At 42.1% G+C, this 19,762-nt stretch overlaps 1 protein-coding gene across 7 annotated transcripts in view; it reads left to right on the top strand.

The window, feature by feature from the left end:
* PHACTR1 (phosphatase and actin regulator 1) overlaps positions 1–19,762 on the top strand; it is a 545,765-nt gene that overhangs the window by 353,478 nt on the left and 172,525 nt on the right. For all 7 annotated transcript variants that reach the window (XR_001364461.1, XM_014549553.1, XM_014549554.1 and 4 more), the window contains one exon: positions 1,736–1,900. Coding sequence is in view for 6 of the 7 variants with exons in the window: in XM_014549553.1 (XP_014405039.1) it covers positions 1,736–1,900 (165 nt within the window). In the remaining variant the exon portion in view is untranslated. The remainder of the gene's footprint in view (positions 1–1,735; positions 1,901–19,762) is intronic.

Genomic DNA, 19,762 nt, shown 5'->3' with positions numbered 1-19,762 from the left:
TGAGCTTGTCAGGTTAGCATGTGGCCCCTTTTGTCTACACCAGGTTGTAGGCTCAATCCCCAGTAGGAGGTGTGTGGGAGGCAGCCCATCAGTGATTCAATTCTCATCACTGATCTTTCTATCTCTCTCTCTCCATCTCCCTTCTTCTCTGAAATCAATACAAATATGTATGTTTTACACACTGAGCCTTTTATCTCCACCTCTAGACTCTGCTCAGCCATGTCCCATTCTTCTGTGTGTCTGCCCAATAAATGCTCACAGTGTCTGGCACAGTAGTAAGCAGTTACTTAACACAATGATTCAAAAGAGGAGCTACCAGTGTATTGAGCCATGTAGTCAAAGCTTTTCAGTGCTGTCACCACACATCATGTCCAGATTCTTGCTGCCCTCACCTGCAAACCTGTGCCTCCCCCATGTTCCCTGCTCCCGTGAATGAAGGCTGCCATTCCACTGACCTCCCTCAGGCCATCCAATTAGTCACTAAGTCCTCTGGACCTTGCTTCCCAGACATCTCTCAAATTCATCTACTTCCTTTCAGTCTTGCTGCAAGGAGCCTTTACCAACCTGTCATCATCTGTCACCACAGCACACTGCCTGGCACATGGTGCAGGTTCCATATATGTTTGCTGAATGTATGAATCTCCTGAGTGAGAACCATTTCAAATGGCCTCACGCAGCCTACCAGGCTGTAAGACTGAGCTTCCGAGAACAGCCTGTCCAGGTGATTTTTCTGAAAGACAGTGTTAAAGGTCCAACAGAGGGTTTGGGATTGGCCACAGCTTTAGGTATAATTTGACTTTCTGCAAAGGCGACTCCTTTGTACCCCCTTGATTTTTGTCAAGGAGGTTATTTTTCTCTGATTATTCCTGTCTCAAAAATTCAAGTTGCAGTATATTTACCTCACTGGGATGTGTACATGATCATGTAAGTTGGAAAAGAATTTGTTTCATTCCAAGTTATGAAAGAGGGCAGGATGACTGTGGCCTTAAACGAAGGGCCCCCACTAAGCATTACAGGTTTGAGGGTCCTCAAATGTAAAGTTATTGGGAGTAGTCTAGGTGGTCCCTAAAGTCACTCTCAGCTTTCAATTTCTAAGAATCTTCTTTCAGAAATTAAAGCAGAAACAAAAAGACTAGAGGAGTCAAGGCAATTATAGAATCGAACAAATGGCGAGCGCTCTAAAATCAGTCAGCAACCCTAAGGTGGAGCCACTCAACAGAGTCCAGTGCTTCCGCAGGGCTGGGTGAGCGGGCAGTAGGATAGAGAGCCGTGGGTGGTGGCACGTTGGCACTGGAATAGGCAGTTGATAAATGTTTTCTCCCTCTTTTCTCAGCAGACGGTGTTATAGTGATTGCATCTGCCAAGTCTTATTTGAGAAATTGCTGGGCCAGTAGTTACACTGACTGTCATTTGACTCTTCTGATGCCTCCCTGCCTTGTGGGGAGTGTCTGGAGTGTCAGGAGGGCTCTGCTCCTCCTCCTCCTCCCCCATGTCTGGGTCAAGGTTAGGCAAGTTTGGTTAGGGTCTTTGAATCCCTAGGATTTGGCTGACTGTCCCTGGCCTTTGGAGCGTGTTGGCATGACTTCCATTACAAAAAGACGAAAAGAGAAACGGAACTTCAGTCATGTGGCTTCTGTTATCTGTAACCATGGAAAACGCTGGCCATCTGTGAGGCTCCCATTTTAACACTTTTTTTTCCTCTCTCTATTTTCATCGTTTTCTTGGGAAAAACAAGCTGAGGAAGTGGAGAGGCTGGCGGCGATGCGTTCTGACTCCCTCGTCCCAGGTACCCATACCCCACCCATCCGGAGGAGAAGTAAGTTTGCCAACCTGGGAAGGATTTTCAAGCCTTGGAAATGGAGGAAGAAGAAAAGCGAAAAGTTCAAGCACACATCTGCAGGTAAGATTATTTTTTCCTTCATTTCTCACTGGGCTTTTGTTGACTTCCACTGTGTGTGTTAATTAGGAGACTTTAATTACTGTATAGGCTGTCGGAACCAAAGGAAAAAAATCAAGCCTTAGAATTGCTCTTGTCTCTAATAATTATTCCATATGATTGAGACTGGCTTTTAGATTCTGTGTGTTTTCTTGTGTCTCGGGGGTGGGGGTGTTTTTAAAGAACCACTTTTATATGATCTATAAATATCTGCATTTACACCTCCACCTTTTCTATAATTGAATGATTTCAGTCTAGCATTGACAATCCATTTCTTATTTTTCATCCTTCTTTTCATGGTTCCAGTAAAAATAAACACACAGCAGAAAATAAGTTATATATAGTTGTTGGCAGACAGGATAGGTTATTTCATGGAGGAATTGTCTTGAATAAGTGATTCTTGGGCATGGCAGGAAAACACAGGAGAGTAGAAATGGAGCAGTACTGGTGACAAAGATAACTAGTTTGTAGCCTAGTGGACAGCAAAGGACCTTGTGGCAAGTCAGCATAGCTGAGGGGCTAAGAGCACAGACTCTGGAGTCTGAGTACCTGTGTTCAAGTCCCAGCTCTGATGCTTGGTAGTTACATGGCCTTTGCCCTGTTTATTTAATGCTGTAGCTCAGTTTCCCCATGAATAAAATAGGGGTAGGAATTGTACCTTACATAACTTAAAATGTGGAGAGTTCATGTGGCACACTGGATTTTTTTAAATGAGGAAGTGTGTGCTTGAGAGTAATGTATAAGTGAAGGAGTTCTGATTTCACCTTGTTTTAGAGGAGATGCTAGAAGGGCTGTGTCGATTTTTTGTTTGTTTGTTTTGTTTTGATTTTTCTAATTATGTGCCCAGGTCATCCCAGGCCTACTCCAGCACTTTTATTTCTTTCTTCCTCTACGTTCCAAAAAACTCAACTTGCTCTCTCTCCTCAGAATTGCCACCTCCTCTATTTTTCTGGCCTCTTTCCCTTTTTCTCTCCCCCAAACTAACCACGAAAATAGAAGATGACCTACTTTTTGTACCTGAACACTATTCCACAGATCCAGTCATTTTCCTGCTAATTACTTTGGGGGAATGAAAGAGAATAACAAACATAGGAAAGTTGCAAAAAGTCTTGAATCTTAAACAATCCTCATGGTAGACATCTCCTGTTCATGTTCTGACTCTGTTTCTTAGATGAAAGCCCCAGTGCCCTGCTGCTATATATAACCTGTTAATTCCTGAGATTAGAACGAACTGCTGCATTCCATAAATCTCTATATTCACCTCACTGCATTCTCCAACCTCTTGGTCATTGCACAGATCTGTTAAGGTGTATGTGTAGGTCGTGCATGCCTCCCCAAGCACTATGGAGAGATTTACATGCAGGCGAAAGTCTAAATGGGTGACTCCTGTGAATCCCCTCTTCATGAGGTGACAAAGAAAAGGACACTTAGACCATTGCATTGGAGTGGAGAAATCAAAATGAAATACATTCTTTAAGCAAAGTACAGCGGCATCAAATTACTCATGAATCATTAAAAGTTTGAAAAAAAGCATTCATTTAAAATTCTTTGGGGAGAAAGAATTATAAAACATGTGACAGGCAAAAATGAAACTTTAATCATTCTTATTTTTAACTGTTCTTAGCAAGTTTCTATGATTTCTGTGGCCAAACTAGTTAAACTGACAGCTGAATGTTATGTGTGTGTAGTTGTTGTTTCTCTTTAAGAGACATTTAGGTTCCAAATTAGAGAAGCTGGAGGACATACTATGGAATATACCTGTATCACAATAGATGGATGGGTTCATGATATAACTGAAGCTATTTTGTGGGGTTTTTTTTAAGTCAACAGTTTACACTGTAGTGTTCCTTGTACTTAACTGGATTCAGAAATGTTATGTCTTGTTGTTGGAAAGGAGAGACTTTCTGTGCTAGTTTTTAGCCAAAATGAGAAAACTATTGTCAACATAAGGATGTTTAACATTATAAATTACATATATGTTTAAGCAGTACTTTGAATTACAAACTTCCCTTTGCATGGATAAGAATCAAATATTAAATATACAGGAGGATTGATTGATTGTGAGAATGTTAATTGGTTTGCCAGTTTTAGCTGGAATGCATATATTTGTCTTGGCTGTGTGTGTATGTAATGTCATTTCATATGCACAGTAATGTCCATGACTTTAAATACAAAGAATAAGTCCATATATTGCATTTTATATTATGTATTTGTATTTAAAATTGTATGCTTTTTTAACACATGAAATTACATTAACACAGTGCATGCTTGGCCTGTTATTATTACCACAATGAGTTACATTTATAATTTGCCATAATTCTCTATACTGTAGTTTTACTGTAACTCAATATATGGGACATGTGTTTCAGTATATAAGCAATACCTTCAAATATTGCTTTGCAAGTTGTATAGAAATAAGAAAACTACATTAGAAAATTGTGATCTCAAGATTTTCCTCAATTTTGGCATCAATAGCTACTATATGAAATTTTCAAAGATAGAACTTCATGTCTTGTGCTGCTCATATGCCCCTCCTATTCTCCTATTCTAAGCTGAATGCTAGTGTCCTAAAGGCCTTCAGTATAAGACCCAGGGCTGAGTTCTGCATGGTGGTCAAAGCACTACAGGCAGAGTTCCTCTCAGAAGCATCTCTACATCACCTGTCAGCGTAGGAGAGCAGTAACTCATAAACGTAAAACAACAGGTCCTCAGGGAGATGATCTCCACCTGCTTTTCAACCTGTCCTCAAAGGCTCCGCCCAGGCCCTGGGGAGCAATTAGCCTGATGCCCAGCATCTTTTGTGTTATTGACAATAGGTGTCCACAAAACATCCTTATACCTGCCCCAGGAACAAAACCAGATTATAACATGTGAAATAGAACAGGCAGTGCCTCCTCAAATAGTCATCTGCAGCCAGCTTATCCAAATTTTTTGTAAATAGGACTGTGTTTAGAAAAAAATAGCCCTGGCAGGGATAAGCTGTGAAGATGCCACCAAGTTGTGCTTTTGTTTCCTTTGAGTTGCAGGGGTTGGCCTTGGAAATCTACAATGTACCCAAGTTTCCTTTGTGTGTGTAAGGTTTACTGCATACCTATGGCCTTGAAGAAAAACAATAGCAAAACTCCCTGAGTATCTACCACGTGCTGAAACTGTACCTGGCCCTGGAATGTATCTGTGAGCAAAACTAGACCTTGTTAGTGACCTTGTGGCCTGCACAGTGTTTCTAGAGAGGCAAATGATCAAATCACAAGAAGAAAGCTAGGTCACAGCTATGATAAGGGTAGTGAAAGAAAGATCCTTGGGAGAATGAAAGACTTGACTCAGTCTGAGGCATCAGGGGAACTTCCTCTGAGGGAGGGGTAGGAATTTGTATCCCAAGCAATAGACCAGCATGTGCAGAGTCCTTGCAGTGGAAGAAGCAGATGAACCTTCTGGGAAAGTAGGAAGCACCAGTTGCTGGAGAAGGGAGAGCTGGGAGTGTGGTATGGAATGAGGCTGAGGCTGGAGAGATAAGATTGGACCTTCACTAGACCTGCTTCCTATAGAACAAATTAGACAAGAGTGTGAGTGACTGCAGATAGACCAGTTAGGAGGTCATTGGCAGATGATAGTAAATTGGACTAATATTTGGTGGTAGGAATGGATGGATTTGGGTGCTGTTATAAGGAACAAGTGATTGAACTTGATGACAGGTCAGATGTAGGAGGGAGAAAGAGAAGTGTCACGGTTGACATTCTCATGTTGGTTAAGGGTATGTGGAGGTGGCCTTTCCCAGAATGAGTATTTTGGGAGAGTGACAGGTTTGGAGGAGTGGGGGCAGCGTGGGAGTGAGGGGGAGATAAGATTGCATGTTTTGGTATGTGTTTGAGTTGACCTTGTGATAGCCAAAGTTGGGAGTTGAGTATATGGAAAGCAAAGAAGAGGTCTGTGCCTGATATGTAAATGTTGGGTCATTTGCATACATATGTCAATTAGTGATGACCATGTATGAGATCCTTAGGGAACAAGTATAGAATAGAAAGAGAGTCAAAGTCTAATAGACAAAGGAAGAATATCATTACTAATGACTGGATGGAGGAGGATGAATCTGTAAAGGAGCTATAAGGGCAGGGGCTCCAGAGGTGGAAGGAAAACCAGGAGCATGTGGTGTGATGGAGCCAGGATCGGAAAATGCTGCAAGGAGGGTATAATGAACTGTGTTCAGTGCTATAAAGTCAAGTGATGTATAGAAAATCGCCCATTGACTTTAGTGATTCTGATCCATTAGAGGTCATTGATGATTTAGTAAAAGCTCTCTGGGTGAATTATTTGAGGATAGATGCCAGATTAGTGTGGAATGAGAAATTAGAAGAAAAGGGAAAAATAAGGCTACGTCTTTGACAAGTCTGGCTGTGGAATGGGGAAGAGAGATAGGACGAGGATGGGTGATGGAGAAAACATGTGTGTCTACAGAAGCTCAAATGTGTGATTTGATTGGGAGGGGACTCTCTGTGCCTTCTGATTTGTTGTTGCTCTTTTACGATAAAAGCGACATAATCATGACCAGCCAATGTGAAAGATCCCAGAGAGAAAGGGAGTTAGAAAATGTGTGAGACCAGAGAGATCAGGTAAGGGTGCTGAGAAGTCAGGAGTGGGTGGGATGGAAAGCCCAGCTGAAAGGGTTGGTATCAGAAGTAATGAGCCCCTCCTCCACTGAAATGGAGGGAAGCGGTGGGGCTGGCTGCGGGGAGAGGAGTCAGGAAGTTGGGAGCGACCCTCTCTGGTGGCTGAGTTTCTTCTCTAGGTAATAAGTGAGGTCGTCTCCTCACAAAGAGGAGAGGAGGGGTCATGCAGAGGTAAGCCCATTTCAGGTTGATGGTTATGAATCTTCACAGCACTGCTGACTTATTTCAGCTGCTTTGGCTGTCCAGGTACAGCTATGGAGGAAGCAGGTAAGGTGAGGGCTGGAGTTTTGCCAGATGGGTAAAAAGAAGAGAAGGGGAGTAATAAATCACCACAAACTTAGTGGCACAGAGCATCAGAATCATTTCCACACACTTCTAGAGGGCAGAAGTCCAAACTCAAGGTATTGGCAGGGTTGGTTCCTCTTGGCTGGAGACTATGAGGAAAAACCTGTCCATGCCCCTCTCTTAGGTTCTGATGGCTGCTGGGCAATCGTAATGTGCCTTGCTTGTTGCTGCATAACTCAAATATCTGCTTCTGTCTTCACATGGCCTTCCCCGTGTCTCAAATCGCTCCATTCTCTTAGAACACCACCAGACATTGGAGTCAGGGTCCACCCTAAACCAGAATAACCTCATTCAGAGGTCCTTAGCTTCCAAGTAAGGCCCTGAAGGTAAGGACTTGGATATGACTTTTCGGGAACACTATTTAACCCACTTTAGTATTGGACTTTAAATTGGCTAAGAAAGGAATGGGTTGAGTCAGATTAGAAAAATCAAGAATTTAAGTTCCTGGAGGTCAAAGAACTTTAAAACAGTAGCGGGGAACAGTGGCCAGAAACCAACTAGCAGCACAGGAGCTTGTGAGCACAGAGCTGCAGTATCGAATTAGTGATTCTCAAAGTGGAGGCAAAACAGACTAAAGCCTTGGCAGTGGGTGCCGTAGGTGGAAGAAGTCAGAAGATTATTTAAAATGTGGTAAAGATCCTGTATCTACTAAAAGACAAAAAACTACATAACTTACTTGCAAAATTTTGTGCTGATTTAAGTTGTCATTTTCAACCAAGAAACAAAAGGAGCTTTCCTTTTTTATTTTAACATTCAACTAATTGCTGAATTGATGTTTTCTTGGAAAGATTCTCTGTTTCAGTCCATCATATTCTTAAGCCAATAAAGTACTGCAATTTAATTGATTCAGAGAAAATCAAAAGTTGTATTTAAATTTTCATTCCAGCTATTAGCAAACCCAACTAATGTAGGTAAAATTGTAATAAGGCAGCAACTTTCAAATAGGATTAATTGATTGCCCTTTCCTCTACTATGCCACACAATTGAGAACCTTCTTACACTGGCCCCACCCAACTGCCAGTAATAATGAAGGTCCAGGCCTGAACTATATTAGGAGTTCCGTTGTACATATTGTGGGGTCCAGAAACAGTCTACTTGCTTTTGTCCACTGTTTTCTGTACAATGCAACACTGATGCAACAGGAGATTCTTAGGCACTCATGTAAGTGTGGAGCTCCAGCCTTCTCCTTTGACCCCTCTGCCTCATTGGCCTTCTGCTGTAGGTTCCGCTTACCCCAAAATTTCCCAGTGGAACAAGAGTCAACCCTTAACCCTGACCTGTTAGCTAGCTATTTCACCTAGTTCCTGGCTGCCTCTTATCCTCTGGGACAGACCTTGCTTTCTTTTTTTCTTCCATCAATATATCCAATAACTGATGACTTTAGCAACCACTAGGTTTCAAGATCCCCTTCCTGGGAAGCTCATCTCCAGAGTTCCTAGTGTGCCATGGGATTGGGGGAGTGCATTTGCATTTCTTAGAGGAGATAGACAAACCCTAAGGTTTGCATCAGAGCTTTTCTAGATATCCTTTTATAGCATAGGATTGAAGAATACAGTTAGTAAATAAGATTATTACCTCGTATCCAGGATGGACCAACTGTTCCACTGTTAGGTCCTATGGAATATCCCTGCCATCGCTCTTGTGCTAGAAATTTATATTCTTCCCACTCAGGCAGCGAGGTAAAACTGATGGATTGACAACATTGATGAACAAGCCCATGTGTTCTTGAAAGGCAGCTGATTTAGGCCTTTGTACCCTAACTCTAATGTTCCCTTGAAGTTCCCCTTTTTTATGCTAGCAAAGCAATGTTATTTACTTGGTCAGAGCTTAGGTTTTTAGACTTCAAGGGTCTCCAAGATGTTCAAAGAGACAAACCCAACTGAGTTGTAAGTTACCAGCAAAGGTTCCTAGAGAAATGAATCTTTAACCAAAGAGTTAGGGAATGAATATGAGAGAGAGTCATCTGTCCTGGTAGAAAGAACAGAATGTGAGAGCTCCAGAGTAAGAGAGAAGGAGAGATTGACAACCTGTAGTTTGAAAGGAGGTTATGGCCTGGAAAGGATTGTTAGTGGAGGAGCAGAGAGTAGTGAGAAATGAGGATAAAGAGGTGGACGAGGGTCTGCTCATAAAGGGTCTTCCACAGTGTGTTATAAAGTCTAGACTTTATCCTAATGCAGTGTCTTAATGAAGATATCAGGGGACTTGCCTTTTACAAGATTATTCTCTGTAGTATGGGGAAAGATTGGAGTGATGCCAAATGTTGTTTCAAGTGTTTAATATAACTACTTCTGTATATTTGTGTCTGTAATGAGAGAAAATTTACTTGTAATAGAATTAAGAGGATACCTCATTGAAAATTGAATATTAAGTGTCCCTACTGATTCTGGTAACAAGAGAACTGCTTAGCAGGTGGTTGATTATAATGTGGAGAGAGATGAAGATAGACTAAAATAGTGACACTAGGAACTTACGACTGCAAACAGTTGCAAGAGATATTTAGGAGACAGAATGAGCAAGACTAAATTACAGATTGGATATGGAGGATGAGAGAAGAATAAAGAACTACTCTTCTGTTTCTCGATGAGCAGTTGGATGGGTGGAAGTACCACTCACTACATCAGGAACACTGAAGAGGAGAGGGTGTGTGGGGAAAGTGATCATTTATTTTGGGGAGTTCTGGCTTTTGTGGTGTTTCTGTGACATCCAAGATGGAGGGGACATTGGATATAGAGAAGTGGGTCAGGAGGGGTCTGGCTGGAAATGCAGATCTGGAAGTCACGGGCACCTGGGTCATCTTTGAGGTCATGGGATGAAAAATCTAAGGAGAGAAGTGGGAAGCAAGAGAAACTGCCTCAGCACCCTGAGGACTATCAGCCTATAAGCTAGAAGCAGAGACAACAGAACCTACAGAGAAAGTGGACGAAGCCCACAGGAGAGTTAGAAAGCCAGGGAGGACAGTGGTATCACCTGATCAGAGCAGGAGAGCATTTTAAAAAGGAGGAGGGTGAACTCCACCAGGTTCTGACAAGATGGTAAGGACTGAGAAGTGCCCAGTGGGTTCAGTGACACCTGGTCATTGGTGTACTTGGGGAGAACAGTATCAAGGAAGCTGGATCGCTGGGATTCACATAGCATATGGTTGAGGAATATGTCAGAGGAAAGGAAGCAGACTTCTTCTCTGAAGAAGGTTGGCTATGAGGGAGGAGAAATATGTAGTAATCACCAAAAGGCTATATGAGCTTGAGGGAAGTGTTGTTTGTTTAAGACTAGTTGGATTGTGTCAAGCTGCAAAATTTGCCTTAACGTGGCTTTGGCATTCCAAGGAAAACAGAAACATCAGTAGAGTGGCTGTTAAGCCAAATAAATATATTTCCACACATTTTTCAGCAATGACAATTCTCATGATTAGGAAAAATAAACATGCAAATAATTGAAGCACTATTTAGCATCTGATTTTAATAAGAAATTATCAAACCAAGTTGCATAGCTTTCAGTGTCTGGCTGGAACACACATTCCTTTCGGGCGATTGGAGCATTCAGTTTCTTTAAGAAAGAGGTTGAGCAAGGACAGGCAAAGAAATCTTCTTACCTGTGTATCCACCAGGACCCATAAAGGGAACATCTAGGTGTTAGACAGCAAAGGCGACTTAATGGCCCTGATTCTTTTTTTAAAATCTCTTATTAGATGGTATAGGCTAAAGACTATGAAAATTAGTACTTTCCTAGAGCAAGAGTTATAAAGATGTAATTGTTTTCTCTCCAAGTGAGCTTTACCCATCACTCTGCTATATGTCAAGAGTATAAAATCCTTAATGACAGTGACCCTGCCTTTCCCCCTCTGTCTCCCAGCATTGAGCAGAGTACCGGACATTATGGGTGCCCAAGTGAGGTGGTCAACACACTATATATTTTTTAATCCTCACCCGAGGATATGTTTATTGACCTGAGAGAGAGAGGGAGAGAGAGAGAGAGATATCAGTTGCCTCCTGTATGTGCCCCAATGGGGGGATCAAACTGCAACCTAGGTATGTGCCTGGACCAGGGAATCAAACCCACAACATTTTGGGATGACACTCCAACCAACTGAGCCACCCAGCCATGGCCAGCCCACTATATTTTTGAGGTCTTTTGTTTATGATATCTGAGAGAGGAAAGGGCAGCACACAACAGAAGGTCCAGCCTTTGAAGAACTTGCCTTCATTCATGATTGCCTTTCAGTTTATCAGAGTTGTGCACATGTCAGACTCAATGACAGTGTGTTGAATCTCAGGTCATTTGGGCAGCATTATTGTTTGGGTTAGCTGTTGCTAGGTAATGAAACACCCCCAAACTTAGTGGCTTAAAACAACAACTTAGTTATATTATCTTCTGTGACCAGAGGATTGACTGAGCTCAGCTGGGTGGTTCTTCTGCTGGCCTCTCTTGGAGTGTCTCATGTGTCCGAAGACATATGGAATCAGGGTCATCTAGAGTCACTGAGGCTCATGGGGGACATGGGGAGAGCTGTCCCTTCTCCTCCATGTGTTTTCAGAGCCTTTTCATATGGTCTTTCCCCATGTCCTCTCCAGCATGGCAGCTCAGGGTCCCCAGGAGCACCAAAGTAGATACTGCTGGGCCTTTTAAAGACTCAGGTCCAGAACTGGCCCAATATCACATTCGCAGTATTCTGTTGGTTAAGACAAGTCACAGAAGCAGTCCAGTTGGAGCAGACAAACAAGGGCATGAATGCAAGGAACATGGTTCATGGGGGGCTGTCTTTGGAAGTCAGTTGCCACTATTGTTCAAGGTGTAACAAAACTACAGCTGCTACTTTTTCCCTTCTATCTAGGTAGAAATTGCTTCAGTAGTCACTATCATCTTGAGTTTTCCATGGATGTGAAATATGCATGACCCTTTCCATGCCTTGTTGACTTTAATTTCCCAGCAGACCTACATGGTGTTATTAATTGCATTTGACAGGTGAAGAAACTGAGGCTTAGAGAGGCTAAATAATTTCCAGTTAGATGGCAGAATTTAGCCTATGCTTGTATTACCTATGTTGCATTTCAGATCCCTGAGTATGAGAACTCATAATTCAGATGTTTTCAAAATAATTCATCTCTACTTCATGGTGATATTACAAAATGCTTTCCTTTTCTGACATATGTGTATATAGCTAAAATATGAAGGAAGAGAAGTTCATCAATAAAGCTGACAGTGGAAGTCATAATATGAGTCTTTCCTTAATGCCCTTAGAGCAGTGGTTAACATGTCACTTGTCTTTGCATCTCAGTGTCCAGCTTGATGCCATGTATAAGGCAGACACAACTTGTCAAATGGCTAAGAGAGTGAATTGATACTGGCTCCAAACAAACACCATTAAAAATCACTGCATTAATGTTTTCTATGAAACACAATCTCTTTCTTCTATATAACATATAGGAATAAAATATGCATGGAAAGGTAAGCAGACAATAATTACACAGGCCTCTGGGGTGGTTGCTTGATTTGGGGCTCAATATTCCCAGAACCAATTCTATAAAAGGACACAAGCCTTCCAGCATTTATCGTGAGATGTGTGTTTGGTGACTGACTTCTAAGTTCAGCAGGAGCTCCATGCGGGAAGGTAGTGAGAGACAGTGGTCACAGCACAGGCCAGGCAGACCCGCTGCCAAGTTCCTCAGGTCAGGTCCTCCACTCGCTGCTAGTTCCCTCATCTAAAGTAGGGATAAAGCTGGCACCTCACAGAGTTGTGAGGACTGAAAAAGAACTTAATTCTGGAAAGCTCTTGGAATAGTACCTTGCAGAGAATAATTCTAAGTTTTATCTATCATGAGTTCTTTTTCTAGAAGTTCATTAAAAAACAAACATCCAGGACCAAAGTAAGACTCCTTAGTTCCAGTCTTTGAATGGTGTGTGTACCAGACAACAACCCTGATGGAGTTTCTTAGATGTAGGTGGTGTTTCTTCCGGTCCTGGGTATCGGGGCCTGATTTCAGACACACTGTGCAGGTCCGCGGAGCTGGAGTTTATCCTGTGTTTTCCTGGGCTCCAACAAGTCAGTTCACTGAAGTATTTCCTTCTCTCCGTGAATTCACAACTAAGTGTACAGACACAATGGCCCTGAGGAAGTGCTCCCTCCTGTTGCCCCTTCGCTGCATCACAGACAGAAGCACGCACAGCATGCAAAGAGGTGTTCTTGGGGAAACAACGTGTGTGTCGTCTCTTTTGGAAAAATTAGAGCTCTGTGGCAAGTCAGATTGCTCAAAAAGGGAGAAAGACGTAAACAGGATGACTGTACACTTTATTTTCCATCCCTAGACATCTTTGAGAGTAAAATGAGATGCCATGACTACGGAGGCCAGGGCAGGGCGCACAAACAGGCCTGTGCCGGGCAAGGTGGGGAGCAGGTCAGGCTATACAAAGCCACCAGGACAGAAGCTGCAGACCCTGAGGCCAGTTTACAAATAGAAAAGTGCCAGTTAATTTCTAAGAGAACGTAGAAGGGACCATTGGAACCAAGACTCTTTAAATCATTAGAATGGCCTTCAACTGCCTGCCTTTCTGTGAAATTAATGAATGGGGCTTGAGTCAATTAGCATCTCTAGAGAATTGGATTTCTTTGTTCTCTGCCTCCTCCTGCACTTCTTAGACTGATGTCTTGATCGGAAGTTCTGTCCCAGTGACAATTTCCTCCACCAGTAATTTACTCTCCCTTCCTTCTACCCTCCTCTCACTCTCCAAAGTCCATGGCTGCTCCTGCCATCTGCTCCCACACCAGCAGGCCCAGATGCCTGTCCAGCTTCCCCACCCTCCAGGAGGGCACCACACAGCCTGCTGCTGCCTCCCACGACCAGGCCTGGAGAGCACTTTGGACTTGGCTTGAGCACTTCTCTGTGTTCTATACATTCTTCTTTCTTTATTTCTCTCCTGCCCATGTCCTGTAGCACTCATTTCTCCCAGCTCAAGTTCTGATGTCTCCGAAGTTCATTCAGTTCGCTGTATGGCTGCCCCGGACACACATCCCCATTGGCAGATCCAGCCTCCACCTCCAGGCTAGCCCTCTGCACGACCTTCCACTGTCACCCCAAATAAGTATGTCTACAGGGATGCCTCCTTTCTGCCCTGACAGGCTTCCCTCCACAAGCACCCTGACTCTGTTAATGATCATCATTCACTTAGGGGCCACATTTGAATCAAGTCTATGGGATTTTACTCTGTATTCAGTCCAATTACAGACGTGTGCTTTCCTTTCTCCACAATCACTTTAACATAGACATCCATCCGGGTCTCCTGTATTTCCCCAGCATCCTTTGACCTTTTCCCTTTGACTTTTTAAATTAACATAAACTGGATAATATCACATTAATACTACTAATAACAATGGTAATTGCTAATAGGTGTGCCCACTAACTGACAAATACTGAACCAGCTGCGACGGAGCCCCCCGTGGTCCTGTGAGGCAGTTACCGTTACTGTTTTATACTAGTAGATGAGAATAAGGAGGCTGAGGAGGGGTCAGTAACTTGCCTGGGATCGCTTGGCTGGTGAATAAGTGAAACTAGAGGATTGGGATGCAAGCCTCTCTCACTCTGTAGTAGTGGTTCTCAACCGTGGCTGCACATTAGAATCACCTGGGAATCTTTTTAAAATCCTGATTTCTGGGCCTCATCCTCCGGAAATTCTGTTTCTTTGTTATGGGGTGGAGCCACAACATTAGTAACAAAGAAACAGAATTTCCGGAGGATGAGGCCCAGAAATCAGGATTTTAAAAAGATTCCCAGGTGATTCTAATGTGCAGTCAAGGTTGAGAACCACTGCTCTATAGGCTTCTAGGCTTTGCTTGGAAATATCCCTGCTATGTGTGACTGGAAAGCACAAAGAGTGAAAGGGTTAAGATGTATGTGTAGCTGGATCAGTGTTAAACACACTTGAATTCAGAAAGCTGATCTCATTAACAAAAATAATATTGCAGATAGAACTTGGTGATTTCAATGACCATGCTAACCTTCCTGAGGCAGAGAAAGATCCCTCTATCATGCATAATAACTTGCCTCTTAAAAAAACATTTCCTTTATGTATCGGTTGGTTGATTTATTTTGTTGTTGTTGGTTTCCTTGTTGAGTTGCTGGAGATGTAAGAGTGACTTTAGGCAAGGAATCAATTATGATTTGGGGCTTGTTTGACAAAAATAAATATCAAGTAACCTAAATAGAGAGAAATAGACCGTGAGGCCACTCATGCATCAAACAGTTTTTGAAGGTCAGTTTTAAAGGTCTTTCTTCTTCCTTTTCTTAGCTGGAGGGAGAGTTTGGGTGGGGGTGAAGTGTGAATATAAAATGTGTGAGATATTAATGAAGTCACACGAATGAGAGAAAGCATTGTGTACGAAGAACCTGCTTTGAGTGGCAGTCTGACCTGGGGACGGAGGACATGTGTGATAGCCTCACATGCCTCGGAGGACCTCGCTGTTGAATCACAATGAGTTGTAATTAAGCGATGCTGTAAGAGGTCTTTGTGGAGGAGAAGTCGGAGAGGGGAGCTAATGATGTTCAGATGCAGATATAATTTTGGCACAGAAGACTATTGTAACATTAGTCTATTTTTGTCCCCAAATTAACCAAGTGTGAGTCTGAAGAGAATGACTGTCTCTTCTATGGCATAGCAGCGTCTTTGTGTGCCCTGGAAGCTGTTCCATCCAGATTGCTGGGCCTTCCATTCCCTGGTTTTGGGGGCGCTGTAAGATGCTCTGAAATTGTTGGAAGCTGCTTGCCACCACTGCGTGTTGTTGTCAAGGGCACCTGTAAACGGGCCTTTAAATGCTGCCCAGCATGTAGGAAGGGGTTGTTTAATGCGGGAGTTTGAGCATCATGCTGATTACATTTTCAGATGTTTCTATGAAGATTCTATGAAGTAGCTATGAACTGTCATTCCACAATAATATGTTCCTATGTAAAACAAAAATTTATACAGTTTATTCATCGTAGCACAAAACTCTATTTCATGCATGGACAACTGGGAAGATTCATTACCAGAAAATTCGCCATTACAAGGAGGAGGATCCTCACCTGCCTCATGAATGATCGAAGCATCACTTGATAGATCTGGGTTAGGTGGATATTTCCAGAGATAGTCGTAATAATGGGCCTTCCTGGATGGCCACAGTCCATCGTCTCTGGTGGTTCTGGAACGACCAGTGAGCTCAGGTGTGTTGAATTCTAATCGTAGCTACTGGTATGTAACTACATATCTCTAAACAAGTCCCTGGACATGCTCATCACAACTGCACCCCCAAGTAATGTAAAGACAACTTAGAGGTATTTTTAAAATAAAAATAATACATTCCATTAAAGTTTGAAAATAGAAAATTTACCCTTCTTGACACTTACAAATTGTGATCATTTATACATGTTTCTGTGTATTGTTTCATAATAGTTTCACATAGTTTAACTCAAAGTATAAATATAATTTCATCTTGCTCTCTTATTTTATTTTACTTGTTTAATTTCATGGTATGTTGTAGTGGAACTCTTATTCCTAGTCAGCTGCGTCACCTCCCTAATGACTGAACCAGCTGCGATGGAGCTGGGTGTACGGGATTATAAATACCCTGCTGCAAACATCGGCAGCGGCAGCATTTGTGTGTGTTTTCTAAAGTATAAATATAATTTCATCTTGCTCTCTTATTTTATTTTACTTGTTTAATTTCATGGTATGTTGTAGTGGAACTCTTATTCCTAGTCAGCTGCGTCACCTCCCTAATGACTGAACCAGCTGCGATGGAGCTGGGTGTACGGGATTATAAATACCCTGCTGCAAACATCGGCAGCGGCAGCATTTGTGTGTTTTGTGTGCTTTCTTCTTTAGGGTGGAGACCTGGTTCTGGGGCACATTGGGTATGAATATGTTTTTGTGACTCTTGCTTTCTGAAAAGGTTGTGGTGTGATGTGTCGAGTGATGGCTCTGTGCTCAGCAGCATTGGAATAGGAGATGTGAGTGGTGCTGTTATGTGTGTGTCAGTGAGAAGTCAGTCGGCAACCATGGGAGCAGAGGCTCTTCCATTGTCGGCTAGTCTGTTCCTCAGGGAACTGGGATGGTCCTTAGGGAAGCTCTGATCATCGGCCTCTGTTTGGACTGATTTCTTATTTTGTAATTTATTCTAAAATCCTGGTGTGAATATTGCAATCCACTCATAGTCTAGCATTTTCCCCCTCAGAATAACTGAACTTTAGCGAGAACGTTAATAAGGGCCAGCTGGTAGGTACCTCGTATTGTTACCAGTATTAACGAGCAGAAACTGTAAATATATCTTATTTACAGGTGGGCTCTGATACAGGATTAATAAGAAAAAATAAAATACTTGAGGGAATAGAGGAATGTTTCCTAATGGTTCTTTATTTCAGGTGAATTACATGAAAATTGAAATTCCTTTAGCCACTGATTTTGAGGCAAGGGGAGCAACCAAGAGGAGGCTTAGAAGGGACCAGATCACAGGCCCCTTTTTGTCATATTAGGGACCAGACTTTACCTGTAGGCAGTGAGTCACCGTTACAGATTTGATCCAGGGAAGTAGCACAGTTCATATTTTCAATTCAAAACAAATTGAGCAAAGGATATGAACTAGCGAATCAAAGAAAATTACAACTGCCCCACATACATAAAAAGATCTTACCGTCACTTGTAATGAAAAAAAAACAAAACAAATTGAAACTAGGGAGATGCTGTTTTTCACTATGGCTTGGGCAAAGATAAAAGAAATCGATAAGTACACTGAGTCAGCTAGTAAAGTGGGAAACAGCCGCTCACTTACAGCGCTGGCGGAAGGATGAATCAGAGCAAGCTTTTCAGAGGACAATTTGGCAAGAGTAACCAGAATTTCAAATGCACTTACCTTTGACCTTGCTATTCATCATATCTAGCAAAGGATGTTCAGGCAAGGAAGACGATTCCAGACAGGAAAAGAAGATGCTTCCTAAAAACAGCTGTGAGGAAGGGCATGCTCAGAGGAGCTATAACTTCCAGGAATTTAACCTACATGTGTGCTGGCAGAAGTACAGTGAGATGGATGTGCAAGGTTGTTCCCCACAGATTATTTATAATATCCGAGAACTGGAAACAGGAAAAATGCCATCAGTGGGCCTGGTGACATAAATCATGGTCTTTTTAAAACAGTGGAGTGCCACTGAGACACACAAAAATGTGAGGTGGGGATTTATATTCAAATTAGAGGCCTGATGCACGAAATTCGTGCAAGGGGCTTGGCCCTCGCAGCCCCGGCTTCATCCAGAAGGTCGTCCAGAAGGATGTCCAAAAGGTCGTTTGGCTGTCCAGTCTAATTAGCATATTACACTTTTATTATTATAGATATGGAGAGAACTTTAAGGTGTACAGTTAGTGGAAAAAGAAAGGCGAGGTGCAGAGCAGTACGTGTGTTATAATATTATTCACGTCAATTTTATTTATTTTTTTAGTTCAACATTCCATCTTTTTTATTTTTTAATAGCAGCAGTTCTCAACCTGTGGGTTACGAACAATGAAAATACATCCTGCATATCAGATATTTACATTACAATTCATAACAGTAGCAAAATTACAGTTTTGAAGTAGCAACGAAAATAATTTTATGGTTGGGGGTCACCACAACATGAGGAACTGTATTAAAGGGTCGCGGCATTAGGAAGGTTGAGAACCACTGTAAGGTATGCAACAATGATGGTTTGATATACATATAGTAAAATGATCATTATTTTCAATCTAATTATTGTATTATTTCCTCACATAGTTACCAGTTTTCGTGCGTGATGAGAGCACCTGAAGTCTACTCTCTTAGCAAATTCCCATTATTCAATGCACTATTATTAACTAAGGCATAGATTGTATGTTTAGTGTTGGTTTCTGAATAAAAATGTTTTCTGCAAAAAATATGGAAGAAACATTTGAGTGTGGTGGTTTGGGGGGAATAGAACTGGATATTGAGATTAGACAAAGGAGGAAGGTTTGGCATTTCATCATACTCCTTTCTTTGCATTTGAAGAATTGCCATTGGTATGTGTTACTTTTATACAAAATAATTACAAAAAATACATTCTTACTAAATTGTATGTAGCCACAAATTACCTTTGATTCATTTAATCTTAATTCATCAACACACATATTAAGTGCCATTCACTCTTCCAAGCTCCTTACATTTACTAGCTTACGTTAACTATCACAAATCATACAAGACAGGAACTATTTTCATTCTCACTTTGTAAAGAAGGAAATGGAGACACAGAGAGGTAAGCCACATCCACCAAGGTCACACAGCTGTTCAAAAGCATAGGGAGGATTTGAACTCTAGAAGCCTGGCACCCCAGCCCACAATACTTGTGTTCAATATTTTTATTTTCCAGCATCAAAACAGGAATCTGTTTCCGAGAATGAGGTCTCGGTAACAACCGACTTGAACACTATTCCTTGTGGCCGATTTGAAGTTCATTTTGTTCAGTCTCTAAATAATTTTATTTAGTAAGAAGCTAAAGTTGTTCTGGCCTCTGTACCAACAGGTACCTTTTTTTCAGATGCAGAAGTTGCTCAGCCTTCATCTGCCGATAATCAGGCCATTACATAAAGGTGGGAACTGTTCCTTGAAGCCCCTCCTTCCTCTTTATCAACCTTAGTTTTACTTTCTGAAAGGGAAATCCATAGTTAGCTCTTCCAGGCATGCTGTGAACCTCACCAGTGGTTGGCCAGGACACATTCACATCTGTCTTCTATAAGCTGCAGGCTCCCGGACTGGGCCATTTGACTACCCCATCCATGTCAGAACACATTATAGCTCAAGGTCATAAGCCAACAG

Source organism: Myotis brandtii, unplaced genomic scaffold, assembly GCF_000412655.1.
Source record: "Myotis brandtii unplaced genomic scaffold, ASM41265v1 scaffold56, whole genome shotgun sequence".
In the NCBI taxonomy this organism is placed as follows: domain Eukaryota; kingdom Metazoa; phylum Chordata; class Mammalia; order Chiroptera; family Vespertilionidae; genus Myotis; species Myotis brandtii.
This window is presented reverse-complemented; position numbering and strand designations above follow the sequence as displayed.